This window comes from Rhinatrema bivittatum, chromosome 5 (assembly GCF_901001135.1).
Source record: "Rhinatrema bivittatum chromosome 5, aRhiBiv1.1, whole genome shotgun sequence".
In the NCBI taxonomy this organism is placed as follows: Eukaryota; Metazoa; Chordata; class Amphibia; order Gymnophiona; family Rhinatrematidae; genus Rhinatrema; species Rhinatrema bivittatum.
The window spans coordinates 100,834,057-100,850,345 of record NC_042619.1 but is presented as its reverse complement, the minus strand read 5'-3'; the positions used below and the strand labels follow the sequence as shown (position 1 = coordinate 100,850,345).

General features: G+C 44.3%; 1 protein-coding gene across 1 annotated transcript in view; it reads right to left on the bottom strand.

Moving 5' to 3' along the window:
* BRCA2 (BRCA2 DNA repair associated) overlaps positions 1-16,289 on the bottom strand; it is a 217,973-nt gene that overhangs the window by 105,003 nt on the left and 96,681 nt on the right. Inside the window, 8 exon segments of the mRNA XM_029603169.1 lie at positions 5,763-5,858; positions 6,639-7,448; positions 7,451-8,087; positions 8,089-8,927; positions 8,930-9,253; positions 10,045-10,101; positions 10,104-10,693; positions 10,762-12,028. Of these exon segments, the coding sequence (XP_029459029.1) occupies positions 5,763-5,858; positions 6,639-7,448; positions 7,451-8,087; positions 8,089-8,927; positions 8,930-9,253; positions 10,045-10,101; positions 10,104-10,693; positions 10,762-12,028 (4,620 nt within the window).

Here is a 16,289-nt window from a genome sequence, read left to right as displayed (position 1 = left end):
GAGACTCCACGATGGACATGTGGCACGAGAGGGGGGGCGAAGGTGTCTAACACCCCTCAGAAAACGAATCACATCCGGGTGAGCTGCTAAGGAATGACTGTCCACCCGACCCAGGAGAGAGCCGAACGCAGAGACTTGAACGCGCAGAGAACTGAAGGAGAGGCCCTTAGAGAGATCCTTCTGAAGAAAGGAAAGAACCAGAGGGATCGAGGCGGAGCGCGCCGGAACACCCGACTCCGCACACACGGACTCAAAAGCTTTCCAGATGCACACATAGGCCAGAGAAGTAGACTGCTTTCGGGTGGAGATGACCTCCTCCTTATAACCCTTACGCCTCAGACGACGCCATTCAAAAGCCAGGCCGCTAGACATAAGCGATCGGCCTGGTCGAAAAATACAGGCCCCTGCCGGAGGAGACGAGGAAGATGACCGAGGTGCAGGGGCCCGTCCACCGCTAGATTGATGAGATCCGCAAACCACGGTCTTCGCGGCCACTCGGGTGCGACGAGAATCACTGGTCCCCGGTGGAGTTTGATTCTCCTGAGAAACTTTCCCCACCAGGGGCCAAGGGGGGGGGGGGGGGGGGAACACATACAGAAGGATGTCCACTGGCCAAGGCAGAGCCAGAGCATCCACGCCCTCTGAGCCGTGCTCTCTCCAGCGGCTGAAGAACCGACTGGCCTTGGCATTGCGCAGAGTTGCCATGAGGTCGAGGTGAGGTGGACCCCACCTGTCCACTATCAGAGCCATGGCCGCGTCCGAGAGCTCCCACTCTCCCGGATCGAGCGACTGACGGCTGAGGAAGTCGGCTTGAACATTTTCCTTGCCCGCGATGTGGGAGGCCGCAAGGCACTGTAGGTGTTGCTCTGCCCAAGAGAGGAGATGGTTGGCTTCTAAGGCTACCATGGGGCTGCGAGTGCCCCCTTGGCGACTGATGTAGGCAACTGTGGTGGAGTTGTCGGACAGGACTCTTACCGCCTTGCCGCGGATCAGGGGAAGGAACTCCTGAAGAGCCAGGCGTACCGCCAAGGTTTCCAGTCGATTGATGTGCCAGCGAGACTGAGTCGGCGACCAGGTTCCCTGGGTGGATTGAGAGAGGCAGACCGCACCCCAGCCCAACAGGCTGGTGCCCGTGGTCACTATCGTCCACTGTGGAGCTTGAAGAGGCATCCCTTGCAGAAGATGAGGAAGAGATAGCCTCCACTGTAAGTCGTCGACAGTAGAGTCCAAGAACGGAAGTACTATGTGAAACTGCTCCAACACTGGCTGCCAACGGGATAGCAAAGCTTTCTGCAACGGACGCATATGAGCAAAGGCCCAGGGAACGAGGTCGATGGTGGAAGCCATGGATCCCAGAACTTGTAGATAATCCCAGGCTGTCAGGGAAGGTAGCGCAATCAGATTCCAGACCTGATCGATCAGCTTGAGGGCGCGTGCCCGTGGTAAGAATACCTTGCCTACTCGGGTGTCGAAGTGGGCTCCCAGGAACTCCAACTCCTGGGAGGGCTGAAGCTTGCTTTTGGAAAAGTTCACTATCCACCCGAGGGAAGCAAGGAGATCCAGTACGCGATCCACCGCCTGTTGGCAGGAAACTGCCGACTTGGCCCTGATGAGCCAATCGTCCAGATAGGGGTGGACAAGAATCCCCTCCCGGCGCAGAGCCACTGCTACTACTACCATGACCTTCGTGAAAGTGCGGGGCGCAGTCGCAAGGCCGAAGGGAAGCGCCCGAAACTGGAAGTCCTGATTGAGGATGTGAAAGCGCAGATATTTCTGGTAGTCGCGGTGAATGGGAATATGGAAGTACGCTTCTGCGAGATCGAGGGAAGTGAGGAACTCTCCGGGACGGACCGCCACAATGACCGCACGCAGGGTTTCCATACGGAAGTGAGGGATCTTGAGGGCCCGATTGACCCTCTTGAGGTCCAGGATTGGGCGGAAGGACCCGTCCTTTTTGGGCATGGTGAAGTAAATAGAATACTGGCCGGCGCCAATCTCCCTCTCCGGAACTGGAACCACTGCACCCAGATCCAGAAGTTTGGAGAGAGTCTGCACCACCGCGACCCTTTTGGCCCGTCCGCAAAGCGAGAAAAGAAAGAGATCCGGCAGGTCCCTGACAATCTCGAAAGCGTACCCGTCTTTGATAATGTCGAGGACCCACTGATCCGATGTGATTTTGACCCATTCCTCGAAGAACAAGGAGAGGCGTCCGCCGAGGTAAGGAACCAAGGAATGAGTCAGCTGAACTTCATTGCGTGGCAGGTTTAGGGGTGGCCCTCACGAAAGGGCCACCTCTCACGAAAGGGCTGCAACCAGGACTGAGCACGAGAAGAACCCCTCGAGGAACTGCCCCACCCCCGTGGAGCAAAACGACGCTTACCTCTGAAACGAGAACGGGAGGGTGCGTAAGACCGGGCAGGTTTAGGGTGGTCCTCTGGAAGCTTATGGACCTTGTTGTCAGCCAAAGAATCCATAAGCTTCTCGAGATCCTCTCCAAAAAGCATCTTACCTTTGAAGGGCAGCGTGCCCAGCCGAGTCTTTGACGACTGATCAGCTGACCAATGGCGTAGCCAAAGGAGCCTCCGGGCAGCCACCGCTGAAACCATCGCCTTCGCCTGCACACAGATCGGATCGTAGAGGGCGTCCGATACGTGCAATTACGGCCCTCCAGACGTTCAGCCTGCTCTGCCTGCGGAAGCTCCCGGGCGCAGAGTAACTGTTGGACCCACTGAAGGCCTGCCCGCATCATGAGGCTGCTACAGCAAGACGCCCGGACCCCGAGGGCCTAGATGTCGAAGATGTGCTTCAAGTGAGCCTCTAATTTGCGGTCCTGTCCATCCTTTCAGAGCCGTGGAACCCTCCACCGGAATCGTAGTGTGTTTGGCCACCGCAGAGACATAAGAATCCACAGAGGGATATTTCAGCAGCTCCAAACCTTCCTCTGGGAGGGAATAGAGCTTATCCATCGCACGCCCCACCCGGAGCGCACCCTCAGGGGTCTCCCATTCCCGCAGGATTAGGAGCTTGAGCATGGGGTGGAAGGGAAAGGCCGAGGCCGGAGCCCGGAGCCCCCCCAGGACCCGGATTCATATCCTTGGGCAGTGAGCATTGAGATCATCCACAAAGGAACTCTCCAGACACAGCTCCTGCAGGACAAATGGAATGAGGGGCTCTAATTCCTCCTTACGGAAATAAGCGGAGGACTCTGGGGTCATCCCCCTCTAAGGGGGGGGCATCCGCCGAATCCGGGGAAACGGCGGGTCGAGGGCCCGGGAGACACCGGGGGAGAGGAAGGGGGGGCACCCCCGGGACCACCCGCACTGGCCCTGGGGCTCCGCAGCCGGTCCAGGGTCAACGGCGCGGAGCGAGGGATTTTTGGCGGGGGGGGGGTTAAGGGGGGGCTTTCGTCCTGCTCATGCAAGCTAGCTAAATAAGATTTATGCATGAGGAGGACGAAATCCGCAGAAAAAGGGACCCTGGATTTGACCGGGGGGGGGGGGGGGGCGAGGAGGGGTCAGGCCCCCCTCTGGGGACCCACAGGGTTCAAATCGGGGGTTAAATCAAAAAATCTGGCCCCCCAGCCCCAGGGAGCTCGAAATCGGCCCCGATGAAAAATCCAACATGGCCGCCGTTCCCGGGCTCTGCCGACCCGGGAAAGGCCTGGCCATGCCGGAGAAGAGGAGCCCGGGCTAAATTTGCTTGTCCTGCCGAGGAGGGACCTTCCCCACCCGGCAGGCAAGCAGAACAAAGACCCTGCCGCGAAAAACACGAGGAGGGCAGCCCACAAGAAAGGCAGGCTGCCTGCCGGGACATAGCTGAGCCGCGGCTGAAGAAAAAAAAGTAGAAAAAAAGCTTTGATTGACAGCCTGCAGGGCCGGAGAGAGCAGAAGGGAAACCTGCTGCCTCCTGCCTGTCTGGCTGCCGGTTCAAGGCCTGCTATGACCAGAAAAATTAAAAAATGCTGGTCAACTGCTGCAAATAAGTTAGAGGTAGGTGAGTACCTGCAACTTATTTAAAGTTTGAAACTTTTGTTATTTTTTTTTTTTTTGTACTGAGTGCAGCAGCGGGTTAAAAAACCCTCTCGGCAGCCAGATGGGGGGGAGACGAGACCCGAGAGACTCGGTCCCCACACCTGGAAGCGTCCACGGACTCAGGCTATGCAGCGCAAAAGGGGCAAAGCCCCCTGAGCCGGGCAAGAGCTGGGAGACGGAGCCGTCTCCCACACAGAAAAAAGAAAAATCACAAAAAGCAAAACTTCTTTTTTTTTTTAAACAAGCGAGAATCACAAGAAATACTTGCTTGAGCCTACAAGAAGACAGAAGAAAAAGCTGACTAGCCCACAGCAGAGAACCGAAGGGGAGATGCTACACCTGCTGGAGACAGACGAATACTGAAGGGTTAGAGGATAGGCTCTGTCCTGATATAGGGCATTCTTCAAGTTTTAGTCTGTCTCCACCTGCTGGAAAGGAGGCTCAACCCACTGTCTAGACTGATCCGGGTACGTACAGGAACTGGTATTTTCCTGCTATCATTACTATGTTACTATGTAAAAAATTCAAGGACAAGATCTCATGATGTGTGAAAAATTCTGGATACCTATAATTTGGCTTCTGGAGCTTGCCAGTGCAGGCTATGGTAACCTTTTGCTGCTAGACTAAGAGAAGCCACCACTGCAGCTTAAGTTATTCTCCTACCACTGGGCTGTGAAGAGAAGCCATTGCCACAACTACTGAGACCTGGGCAGGCTCTCTGCTGCCAAGACACAAAAGGAGCAGGGAAGAGAAGCTGAAGGGAGATTTAAAGGCTGCTGTGGAAGATACTAGAGGGAGGGGGAAGAGGTTAAACTAAGGCGCAAGGAGAGGAGGAAAAAGACGAATGGAGGAGACAGCAAAGCAAAACAGTAAAAGGGCACAAAGAAAAAAAGAAAGCAAAATAAGCAATAAGAAAAAAAAAGAAAAAAATGCAAAATACAAAAATAACCAAAAAAAACATTTTTTCCTTGTCCCTAAATATTTTAGCTATTGCTAAATAGTTTTATATTGTGGTAGAAAGTTAGATATAGTGGTAGAAAGTTAGAGAGGGTGGCTTTGAGAAAAACTAATTTTTTAGTGTGTTAAGTGTCTGGAACAGCCTACCAGCAGAAGTGATAATGCTTCCATGATTTTGGTTACTAAGTATGTTTGAAACAGATACAGACAGTTGTGGTAAGAGCAGGGGTGGGGAAGAAGTAGGATAAAATAGAGAGTCTGCATGTTGGTCCAGGAATGGAAACCTATGTGCTCATCTATCCAGAACATCCGAGGGTCATAAAAGCTAGATGACAAAGTCAGCCAGCATAAAGTGGTTGGACAGATACATTAAACTCCCAAGTCAGGTCCAGCTGCAACAGGGCTTTGGTACATTTTCAAAGATAACTTGGGGGGAGGAAATGGTAAGTTGACTAAGACAAAATGATATGGCTGAAATTTCTAGCTAAGGACAAAGTATATGGGGTGATATCCTGCAGCAATCAAGCTTATATGGCTGACTGCTGGGAAATATCCTTAGACCACTGCAAGTAGGAACAACTGGGCAGATTGGGTGGGTCAAAAAGTCCTTATCTGTTAACATTTACTAGGTTATTATGAAAGCCTTGAAATGTTTGATGAAACTTACTGTATACTAGGATGCATATGTGTTATAATCAAGCTGAACTGTACAACTGTTAAACATTTTAAATTTGGTGTTTGTGGTTATTATAATCATAATAAAGAAAGTCATACCATCTGGAGTGCCTAAAGCTTTCAGTGATGGTTTTGGGCAATTCTTCATTGATCTGTCAAACTCAGGCAACAGCTGCCTTTTAATTGTAGGCTCCTCTGAAAAAAACAATATGCAGAAGGATTTTACAAAAAGATCATGACTGATCCTCCAACTAGCTTTAATTCACAATTCAATGAAAACATTTTTTATATAGAAAAAATACGGCTATATATGAAACAATGAAAAATTTGTTGAGCTGCTGTGTGGCTTTCATTTTATAGTCAGAAGACTAAAATCAAAGCTGCTTAGCTAGTGTTTGTAAGGTAAAATTTGTTACAAATTTATAAAATGGCACTTGGAATGAAGGGTTGTGGTACAAGAGTACATGATCATAAAGTAAAATTCAATTTACTACATGGTCATTCACCATATATAAAGCAGTCATCTCCTGAGTGACTTCTTATAATACAGTTAGTGAAAGGCTCTCATCCCCAAACCAGCTATTTTATAATCAAAGCGTAAAGGCACAGAGTGCGCTAAAATCTGTTTTACTGTACACTCAGTTATTGCTTACTGTTTACTAGGGATATGCATTTGTTGTACATTCAATGTGCATTTGTTCATTCATTTCGGCATTACTCGCAAACTTAAAGTACACACAGAAGACCTTGTGTGCATATTAGAGGTACACGCATAATGCAAAGACACATGAATGAATGCACATCCCTACTGTTTACATGGAAGGTTTTCAGTTTAAATAAAATCTGTATTTTTAATCTGCATGTATTTGTGCTGTGGAAACAATGATAATGTAGCTAAGCAATCAAACTAAAATAATTGTCTTCTAAATTAAAGCTCTAAAAAGCTTTTGACAGAAATATATATTGGATACATACCAGAGGAAGTTCCTTCTGCTCTTTTTCTTTTTCCATTTCTCAGGTCATCTGTTCTTGAATGAGATTTATTCTGCTCACATACTAAGCCAGCATCAGTAAGCTCATCATCTTCCATGAAAGCTTTTGCACTCTCCACAGCTTCTTTTTCCAAATAGTTTTCAGGGTTTTGAGCACTGGTAGTGGAATATATCTTTAGTGTTGCTTTAGGCGGCACATTAACTGACGCCAAATCAGTTTTAGTTTCTGGCCTGACATACTGTTGCTGCTTATCATCCAAAACATGATGTTTTGTAGAAAATGTTGTGCTTGCTTCTAACACTGCTGTTAGTTGTTTACTCTTATCTATGTAAGGCATACAGTTTGGAATTTTAGTCACATGCATATTTCTAGAAGACTTCATGTTAATATAACCATCATTTTGTTGTGTTTCCTTGCCTTTGGCTGCTAAAATATCCTTTCCAAGTTCTTGGTATTCAGTTTTATTAACTTTTGTGACTGTAAAACAGGATGTACTTTCAAGGAAGCTGTCACTATTGCCAGAGTCAAATTCTTTGAACATAATCTTAACATTCTGAAGTGCATTTTCAGAAACTATCACAGGTGTCCCACTTGCTGTGCTGAATCCAAGAGAACTCTTTGGATTTCCTATAGTTGTTGAAATATCTGGGTCTTGAGGCACTTGTCGCTCACTTCTTATATTAACTAACCTATTCTCCTCTCCTGGAAATTTAGTTTCCTTATTCCCTAGCAAAGGTTCTTTACATTGATAGTCCAAAGCTAAGACACCTTGTTGCTCCAGTGAATAATTATTTCTATTTCAGAGAAAAGCCGTCTAGCTTTCTTCAAGGATTCATCAGACAACTGTACATGTTTCCCACTCGCTGTACTGAAAAAGCCAGGCTTGTTTTCAGAAGTGTCTAAATGGGAAACAGTGACTGAATTTTCATAAATGTGTTTTTCTACTTTCTGAGGCTCTGCGTTGATTTGCTTAGAGAGAGTATCTGCAAACATATTTCTTACATATTTTAAGCTCTTTTCATTTATGCAAATTGCTTCTCCTTTTGCAGTAGAAAAACAGCATGAACTATCTGCATTTTTACCTTTGACTTGTGTTAAATATTCAGAACTACCTGACAGCTTAGAACTAGCTGGAACTTCAGTTTGAAATTTAGTTTCAATATTAGTATCAATGGATTTCTCATCAGAAAATATCTGCCGGGCTCGCTTTAGAGCTTCGTGGGAAATACTGACAGTCTTACCACCTGCTGTACTGAACACAGCAGGTCCTGTATTGAAGGGCCTCAAATTAACTCTCTCTTTTTCAGTAATTAATGGTCCTTCTCCAAAAACAAAGTTTTGTGACATAGCAACATTTTCAGCATTTGATAAGTCAAGATTATTCATATTGCAGATGTCTGATTCCAGTGCTTCTTCAGAAGCAGTTACTCTCTTCCTGGGCATAGTACATACATCCATTGACTGATTTTGGAACACAGTTGGCATATTTTTTTGTTGAATGGTTAAGTTTACAATCAGAATCATCTAAATTATTTACATAATCTATCTCAGAATTAGTTCTAGAAAAGCAACTATCTGTTTCATTGGCTAAGCCTCTGATGTCCTTTAAGAATGGTTTATCAACTTTAATAGCTAAACCAGTGCTCATGGGTGAAGGATGTTTCTCAGATGTTTCCTTGGTAGAAGCACGACAGAATGCAGTTGTAGAAGCATCACCGATTTTTAATGGCGTACGTTTTAAACTGTCCTCATTCAGCAATTTTCTGGCCTTAAGTAATGAAACCTCACTAACAGAAATTAACTTACCCTGTCCAGTTTGGAACCCTCTAAAAGCCTTTGTGGAGGGCATCACAGATGAATTTTTTATATTTAAAGATTCTAAATTCTTTTTGGGTAGAGTAGTTGAGTTTGCTTCCAATGAAAGTGTATGTTCAGTTTCAAAATCTGTAGCATGATAAACTGAGCCATTAAGCTTCTTTTCTAATATCTTTACAGATCCTTCACAGACAGAATGTTTTCCACCATTATCACCTTGAAGTTGTAGCATTTCTCCACAATATTTGGAGGATGTTTTCCCAAATGTCTTACAAACTCTGTCATTCAGATTTTCATCCCCTTTCTTAAAGCCTGGCTGCAGGTAGTCATCGGCTTCACTAGTAGTCTGGTTATGTATCCCTAATATGGATTCCTCAGCGAAAAGGCTTTTCGCTTTAGCTAAAGATTCATCTGTAATTGTAACTTTTTTACCACTAGCTGTACAGAAGCCCATAGAAATGTTTTCTTGTACACCTTGGTTTGCATGATCTTTTGTTGGACAATCTGTTTATCTTTTAAATCATCCAAATCAGTTTCCTTCACTCCTGATACTTTATTTTTACCAGTATAACATTCCATTGCAACTGGCAACATTTTGACCTGATTTGCTATCAGCTCATTAGAAAATAATGAGCTATTAGAACTGTTTTCATAATACTCTTCTGCAAACAAATGGAATGCCTTCTCTAGTGAAGCCGTTGAGACAGAGATATTTCTACCATATGCAGTCTGAAAGCCTGGTTGCATATGGAAGAGTTTGCTAGGCTCAACTCTTGGCTGTTCTGTTCAACTTTCAGTTGTTCAGTCTCTCTTGGAATTTCACTGGAAATGTTCACATCATACTTTTCTTTTACTTCAGCAGTTTTTGTGAAACATGCTACAGAGTGCATCCAAGCTGCCTGCAAACTACATTCAGATGAATTTTTTTCAGGATCAAACTGGTTTAAGTTTTTAGGCTTGAATGTTGGTGATTCAAAGATTTCCTACTTCCAACTTTATCAACAATGTGCTTTCTACTAGAACTATCCTCATTATAGATGCTAAGAGCATCTTTTAAACTATAGTCCTTTATGTCCTTGCCACTAGAAATACAAGATCTCTTCTTCTCTTCATCCATTATTTTACTTTTATTTTCTATATTTCTGGCAGGAAACTGATTAATGGCCTCTGCTGCACTATTATTTTTGGATGATATGATTTAGAATTTTTTTTGGTTAAGTTACTGATACAATAACTATTTTTTCCCATCTGGCACATAGAATTTCTTTGAGAAGAAATGCATGATTCAGACCTGCTGTAACATTTGAGCATCCTGAAACAGGTGTCAGAAAAGATTCTTCAACATCATCTATCTACATCATGAACACTTTTACAGCTTTGAGAAAAACTTCATTGCTAATGTTAATTTTTACCACTAGCTGAACTAAACCCTCCAAAATTTGTAGAACTGTGTTTGGAAAAAAAGTATCCACAGGTTTGCTTAGAGTGATAACAGGTGTTCCAGCATGTGACACATTAACTTTAGTATCTTTGTTTTCTACACAAATTCTCTCTTCATTCATATAAACCTGACTTGCAGGCCATGTGTCCATGGTTATAAAGGATTCAGTATTAAAACTGTCATCAAAATTATCTCTTTCCATACCTCAGAATTATTTAGATTTGCAGTACTCTCTAAATCCTCCACCAGTTCAGAAACATCTGCCATCATGTCAATTTTCTTACTAAACTGTGTAAACTCAAACTGACTGTTAGTCTCCTCCAAAATGGAAGAAAGTTCAGTAATTTCAGCTTTTTGGCTAGCTGTCAGACTTTGGCTTAGTTCAGGTATCTGTTTAACAGGCAAATCCTGTACAGCTGAATCTATTTCTCTAGTGGAAGTCACTGTTGTGTTAGAGACAAGATCCCTGGTCTCAGAATGACTTATCTGCAACGCAGTAGAACATGAGGAATTGGTTGCCAATTTGTTTTCTGCAACTGAAAGAGTTACCACATTATCTTGCCCAGTAAAAGTCGAAATGCTTTCCATTTGCTCTTGGAGAAAGATCGAGAGGCTCTGGTCTTCAATTTCTTTGAGCAACAATTTGCCCTTATTGATGTTTTCAGAGACTTGTATCTGTTTGCTGGATGTGGTATTGAAGCTATCAAACTGAAGATTTAAAACAGATATGTTAGAACTGGGCAAGAAATAAGAATTCTCTTTATTAGCTGCTTTTTCATCTCTTTTGTTCATTAAGCACTGATCTTCTTCTTTAAACATCATTTTACTTTTTTTCATGCTGTTCCAGACAGCTGTATCTGTTTATTGGATGCAGTTTTAAAGCCAACAAAATTTTGATTTGCATTACAACTAAGTAAGCAGTATAAATCTTGTTTGCTGCTTGTATTTTCTACTGCTTCTACTCCTCCTGCAGGCAAATTCAAATCTAAATATGTTTCTGAACTAGAAGAAGCTTTATCTGATGATGTGCATAATGAAGGAAAGCTGGTTACCGATTTCACATGTTTATTTTTTTCTGAAAATTCTTGAACCTTTGGTAAAGAATTTAAAAGTTTTACTTTCTGAGCAATTGTGGAACCAGATTCTTTTTGAGGAACGGAAAAGACTGTCTGTGGATATTCCACTATAGATTCCTGTTTTACTAAGCTTAAATTTGCAGAAATTACTTCATTTAAATAACCAGATTCAATGTGATCAAATATTTGTTTGCCTTTTTCTATAGGTGCTGAAGACACTGACATGCTCTTGATATTAGCAGTTTGAAGAGATATAAGCATGTTTTTATTGTGAGATGACATACTGAAACCACACTGCTGTTTAACAAGTGACTCTTTTGGAAGAGGATTTTTATCTAATGTGTTTTCAGTCTCCAACATGACGGCCCTATCACTTGTACCAGACAGCATTTCAAAACATGGTGAAATAATTTCTTCATATCCAACAGAAGGCAGCTGTTTCAGATGGCTTGCAATAGGATCAAAATTAGCAGTTTCTTTTTTAAAACAAATTCTTTTTTGTTTGTTTTCTTCATAACCAATTTCCTGTAAACTGGAACTGAAGTCACAGGTTTCCTTAGGTGGTTTATATTCTAGATTTTCAGAGGGTTCACTTACTCGTGAAGAATCCATATCCAGAGAAATAAGGATTGGAAAAGTATTTGTTGAATCAACAGTGGCATTTAAAAGTCCTGGGTCCTTTTTTGGACATCGAATTAAGACTTCCTTCCTGCTGTACTCCATTTGGAGATGTTTTTCTGCTAAGAGGTACGCAGCAGCCAAAACCTTTTGCTTTATAGTTGAACCAATTCTGCTGTTACTTACATCAAGATTTTGTTTGGAGACAAGCGTACTAATTAGTGAAGAAGCTAGAGAACTATTCTCTCTTATTTGTTGCTGTTTTTTAATAGTTTTTAATTCACTTTTCTTCAGCTCTTGGTATCTTATTTGGTCAATCAGAGAATTATATTCATTAAATGTGTCATCCATTCCAAAGGCATTTATACTCTGGGTCTCAGGATTTTTCTCAGTACATATATCCAAGCGCAAGTGCACACTGTCTGCAGAAACAACACAAACATCTGTAAGACAATCAAAGATAACTTTAAAAATAGGACATTTTAAAAAAGAAAAGAAAAGTTAAACTGTATGGTAATTTTTATTGTGATCTAGATTTGTCATAGTGAGACCTCATATGGAGTACTGTACTGATTCTAGAAATTGCATCTCCCACAGGATATAGACAAAATAGAGACAGCCCAGGGGAAAGCTATCAAACTTAAGGATCTAAAGTATGTATATCTTGGTCTTGGGTTATATATTTCGATGTTGGGAGGGTGATTGGGATTAAGTTTCTGGGGATGCCTCCCTCCCATTCCAGTTATTGTTTTTCTTATATAATTAACAACAAAAATAAAGCCTGATTTTGTACAGCTTTACAGTTAGCTAATGATCATACCTGGAAGCTCAATTAGGTTTTACCTGGAAATTCCAGGAATTAACAAATTGCAGGGAGAGACTGGAGAGCTTCAGGCAGGGATTGGCCAGTGCTCTGAATCTCAGGAAGAGGCTATTCAGTTTACTGCTCCAGCCCCTCCTCTCCAGGTAGCCTGCAGGCAACAGGAGGAGAGGGGATGGAAAGGGAAGTGGAGGATTTTTTTTCCTTTGCAGTGTCTGTTCCAGTCTTACCCCCCCCCCCCTCTTCTGTCCCTGAACAGACAGAACATGAGGCAAGGCTAAAGAAGTTGGGCTGTTCAATTTAGAGGAGAGGAGACTGAGGGGGGATATGATAGAATTCTACAAATCTTGATGAAAGGACTTGAACAATAATTTGTAAAATAAGTTATTTATTCTCTCAGATAGATAGAAGGACCAGGGAGCACTCCATATGAAGTTAGGCAACTAGCTCATTTAAACACAAATTGAAGAAAATATTTTCACTCAGCGCATAGTTAAGCTCTGGAATTCATTGCCAGAGGATGTGGTTACAGCAGTTAGTGTAACTGGATTTAAAAAAGGTTTGGATAGGTTCCTAGAGGTTAAATCCATAAACTGCTAAGACGGTAATTAATAAGCAATAGTAGCTTGTGATCTATCTAATGTTTGGGTACTTGCAAGGTACTTGTGACTTGGATTGGCACCGGTGGGGAAACAGGATGCTGGGCTTGATGGACCCTTGGTCTGACCCAGTATGGCATATCTTATGTTCTTATCTTATGGGGATAAACAGGAGGAATGCTAGGAGAAGGAAAAGCTGGATGTGCTATTCCTCCCAGCTAATAAACACCAGATTCAAAGTGACCACAATTCAACATTTCCCAGGTAAATAAATGAGCTATTTACCCACATTCAAGTCTTAACCCTGTCTCTCTTCATGGTGATCAATTCATCTACTTCAGAAAGCAGAGTTGCTTACCTATAACAGGTGTTCTCCTTGGACAGCAGGATGTCAGTCCTCATACATGAAGTGACATCATCTAATGGAGCTCGACATGGAACACTTACATCAAAGTTTCTTGAATTTTGACTGTGTTCACTGGACATGCTCATACTTGCCATTGTACCACATGTGCACGTGGGGTCCTTCAGTCTTGTATTTAGTCATTAAAACAAAAAACAGTGAAATAAACTCCATAGACAGTTGGGTTTTGTGAAGACTAACATCCTTCTGTCTTTGGAGAACACTGCTTTTTTCAAGAAAAAGAAAGATGGCAGTCCTCATACTTGAGGAATCCATACCAACAGGCTACCCCCAACGAAAATATTTTGTTGACAGCAAGCTTTTTTTTTTTTTTTTAACTTTATACTTATTAGAATTTTCACAATAAACAAGTTTAAACTTGTACAGAAAAAACTTGAGTTGGATAACTAATTATATTAAGCAATCAAAAGCAGTAACAAATTCCAAACAACTCAATTATTTAAAGGAAATAAACGGGGAAGACAAGATGAAGTTGAGCAATACAAATTAGAACCAAGGAAACACAAGAAAACAAAAGAAATAAGAGAGACAGCATTCAAACAAATCAATACAGACGATCAAAAAAGGCTAAATATAACTACCATGACCATCAAGATAGGATCTCAATTGAACAGGATCATAATAAAAAAGTTTAGATCCTGAATGAGAAATGTTGAGATTACTTACCTGATAATCTCGTTTTCCTTAGTATAGACAGATGGACTCAGAACAAGTGGGTACAGTGTGCTCGTGCTAGCAGTTGGAGACGGATCTGATGTCAACACGGGTACATATACCCCCACAGGAAGTGAGACAATTCGTAATTCCTTGCAAAAGCTGTTATGGATATAGTGTACTGACGATCAATGAAATAGTGAAAAACAGGATTCCTCTGACCGATTGATAGGAGCTGGAGACGCCAGCATTCCCAACCGGAAGGGCGTCGACACCTGGTAGAGTGGACGCAACTCATGTAAGAAATGATAAGGCTACCTTAATCGGTGAAACCCATGTATACTGGCAGCCGGGCGGGATGCTGAGTCCTCTGTCTACACTAAGGAAACGAGATTATCAGGTAAGTAATCTCAACATTTCCATGCGTGTAGCCAGAATGGACTCAGAACAAGTGGGGATGTTACAAAAGCTTTACTCCCGGACTGGGTGGGAGGCTGCCTGAGGACCGCCCTTGCAAATGCTGTGTCTCCCTGGCCTGGACATCCGACGGTAGAACCTGGAGAACGTATGGGAGGGAGGACCATGTCGCCGCTTTTACATATTTTTTGCAGGCGACAGGCCATCCTAGATTCTGTCCCAAGATGCTGCTTGGGCTCTGGTAGAATAGCCTTGACTTGTAGAGGCGGTGGACTATCCCCAGCCTCTACGTAGCCGCTCTGATAATACTTCTTTAAGTCCAGCGGGCGATGGTGGGCCGAGAGGCCGCTTCTCCTCTGTTCTTCTTTCCCGCTGTGGGCAGGATGAACAGATGGTCAGTCCTTTCGTACGGCTTCTGTCATTTCCAGATATCTGGGCAGCATCTGCCAATGTCGAGATGGCGTAGCAACGCCCTTCTTCTGATTTCTTCAGACCCGCCGTGGTTGGCAGGATATGGTCTGGTTGAGGTGAAATTGTGAGACTACCTTAAGGCAAGAAGGATGGAACCGTGCGAAGATGGATAGCCTCAGGAGTGATTCTGAGAAGAGGGATCACGGCAGGACAGTGCTTGTAGCTCTGAGATGCGGCGTGCTGAACCACTGCCAGCAGGAAATAACCATCTTCAAAAGTTAGCAAAATGGAGAGACAGGCCCCGAAGGGGTCTAAAGGTGGATCCCGCGAGGAAATCCAAAACAAATGTTGAGGTTCCACAGGGGCACTGGCCACTTCAGTGGCGGACGAATGTGCTTGACCTCCTTTCAGGAAACGTGAAACATCTGGGTGCTTGCAATCGTCTTGCCATCCCTCCTGGGAACCGTAGCAAGACAGCGCAGCCACCTGAACCTTGGATGGAGCTGAGGGAGAGACCCTTCTGAATAGCCCATCCTGCAGGAATCCAAAACAATAGGGATAGTAGTCGCATGTGGATTGGTGCCAATGAGTGTTGCACCATAGCTTCAAATACTCTCCAGATCCTTACGTAGGTGAGGGATGTGGAAAAACTTGCGAGCTCGGAGGAGTGTATCTATCACCGCGCTCAGAGTAATCTCTTTTCTTCAGCCTAGCCCTCTCAATGGCCAGACCGTAAGAGGAATTGAGCCGGATCCTCGTGGAGGATGGGACCCTGACATAGCAGGTCCCTGAGAGGAGGCAGGGGAAGGGGCTCTCCTGCCAGTAGTCTTCTCATGTCCGCGTACCAGGGTCTTCTTGGCCAGTCTGGTGCCACTAGAAGAACTAGGCCCCGGTGCTTCTGAATCTTGTGGATAAGGGTTGCCCAGCAGGGGCCCACGAGTGAAAGGCGTATAGCAGGGTCCCTGGAGGCCATGGCTGAACCAGGGCATCGATCCAGTGAGAGAGGACGGATCTCGCTTGCGACTGAAGTATCTGGGTACTTGGCATTGGACCTGTCCTCTAGTAAGTCATTGTCCGGAATCCCCCAGTGATCCACAATTCATCTGAAAGGCTGTGGGTGACAGCTGCCATTCCCCCGGATTTAGGCTGGTCTCCTGCTGAGGAAGTCTGCCGTGGTTTGTCCCTTCCGGCAATGTGGACGGCGGAGATGTCCAGAAGATTCGCCTCCTGCCCAGCCATCAGCGGGGCTATCTCTAGGGACACCTGTCGGCTTCTGGTTCCACCCTGATGGTTGATGTATGCCACCATGGTGGCGTTTGTCGGGACATCACTCCTGACTGCCCGGTTTCTGCAGTCTG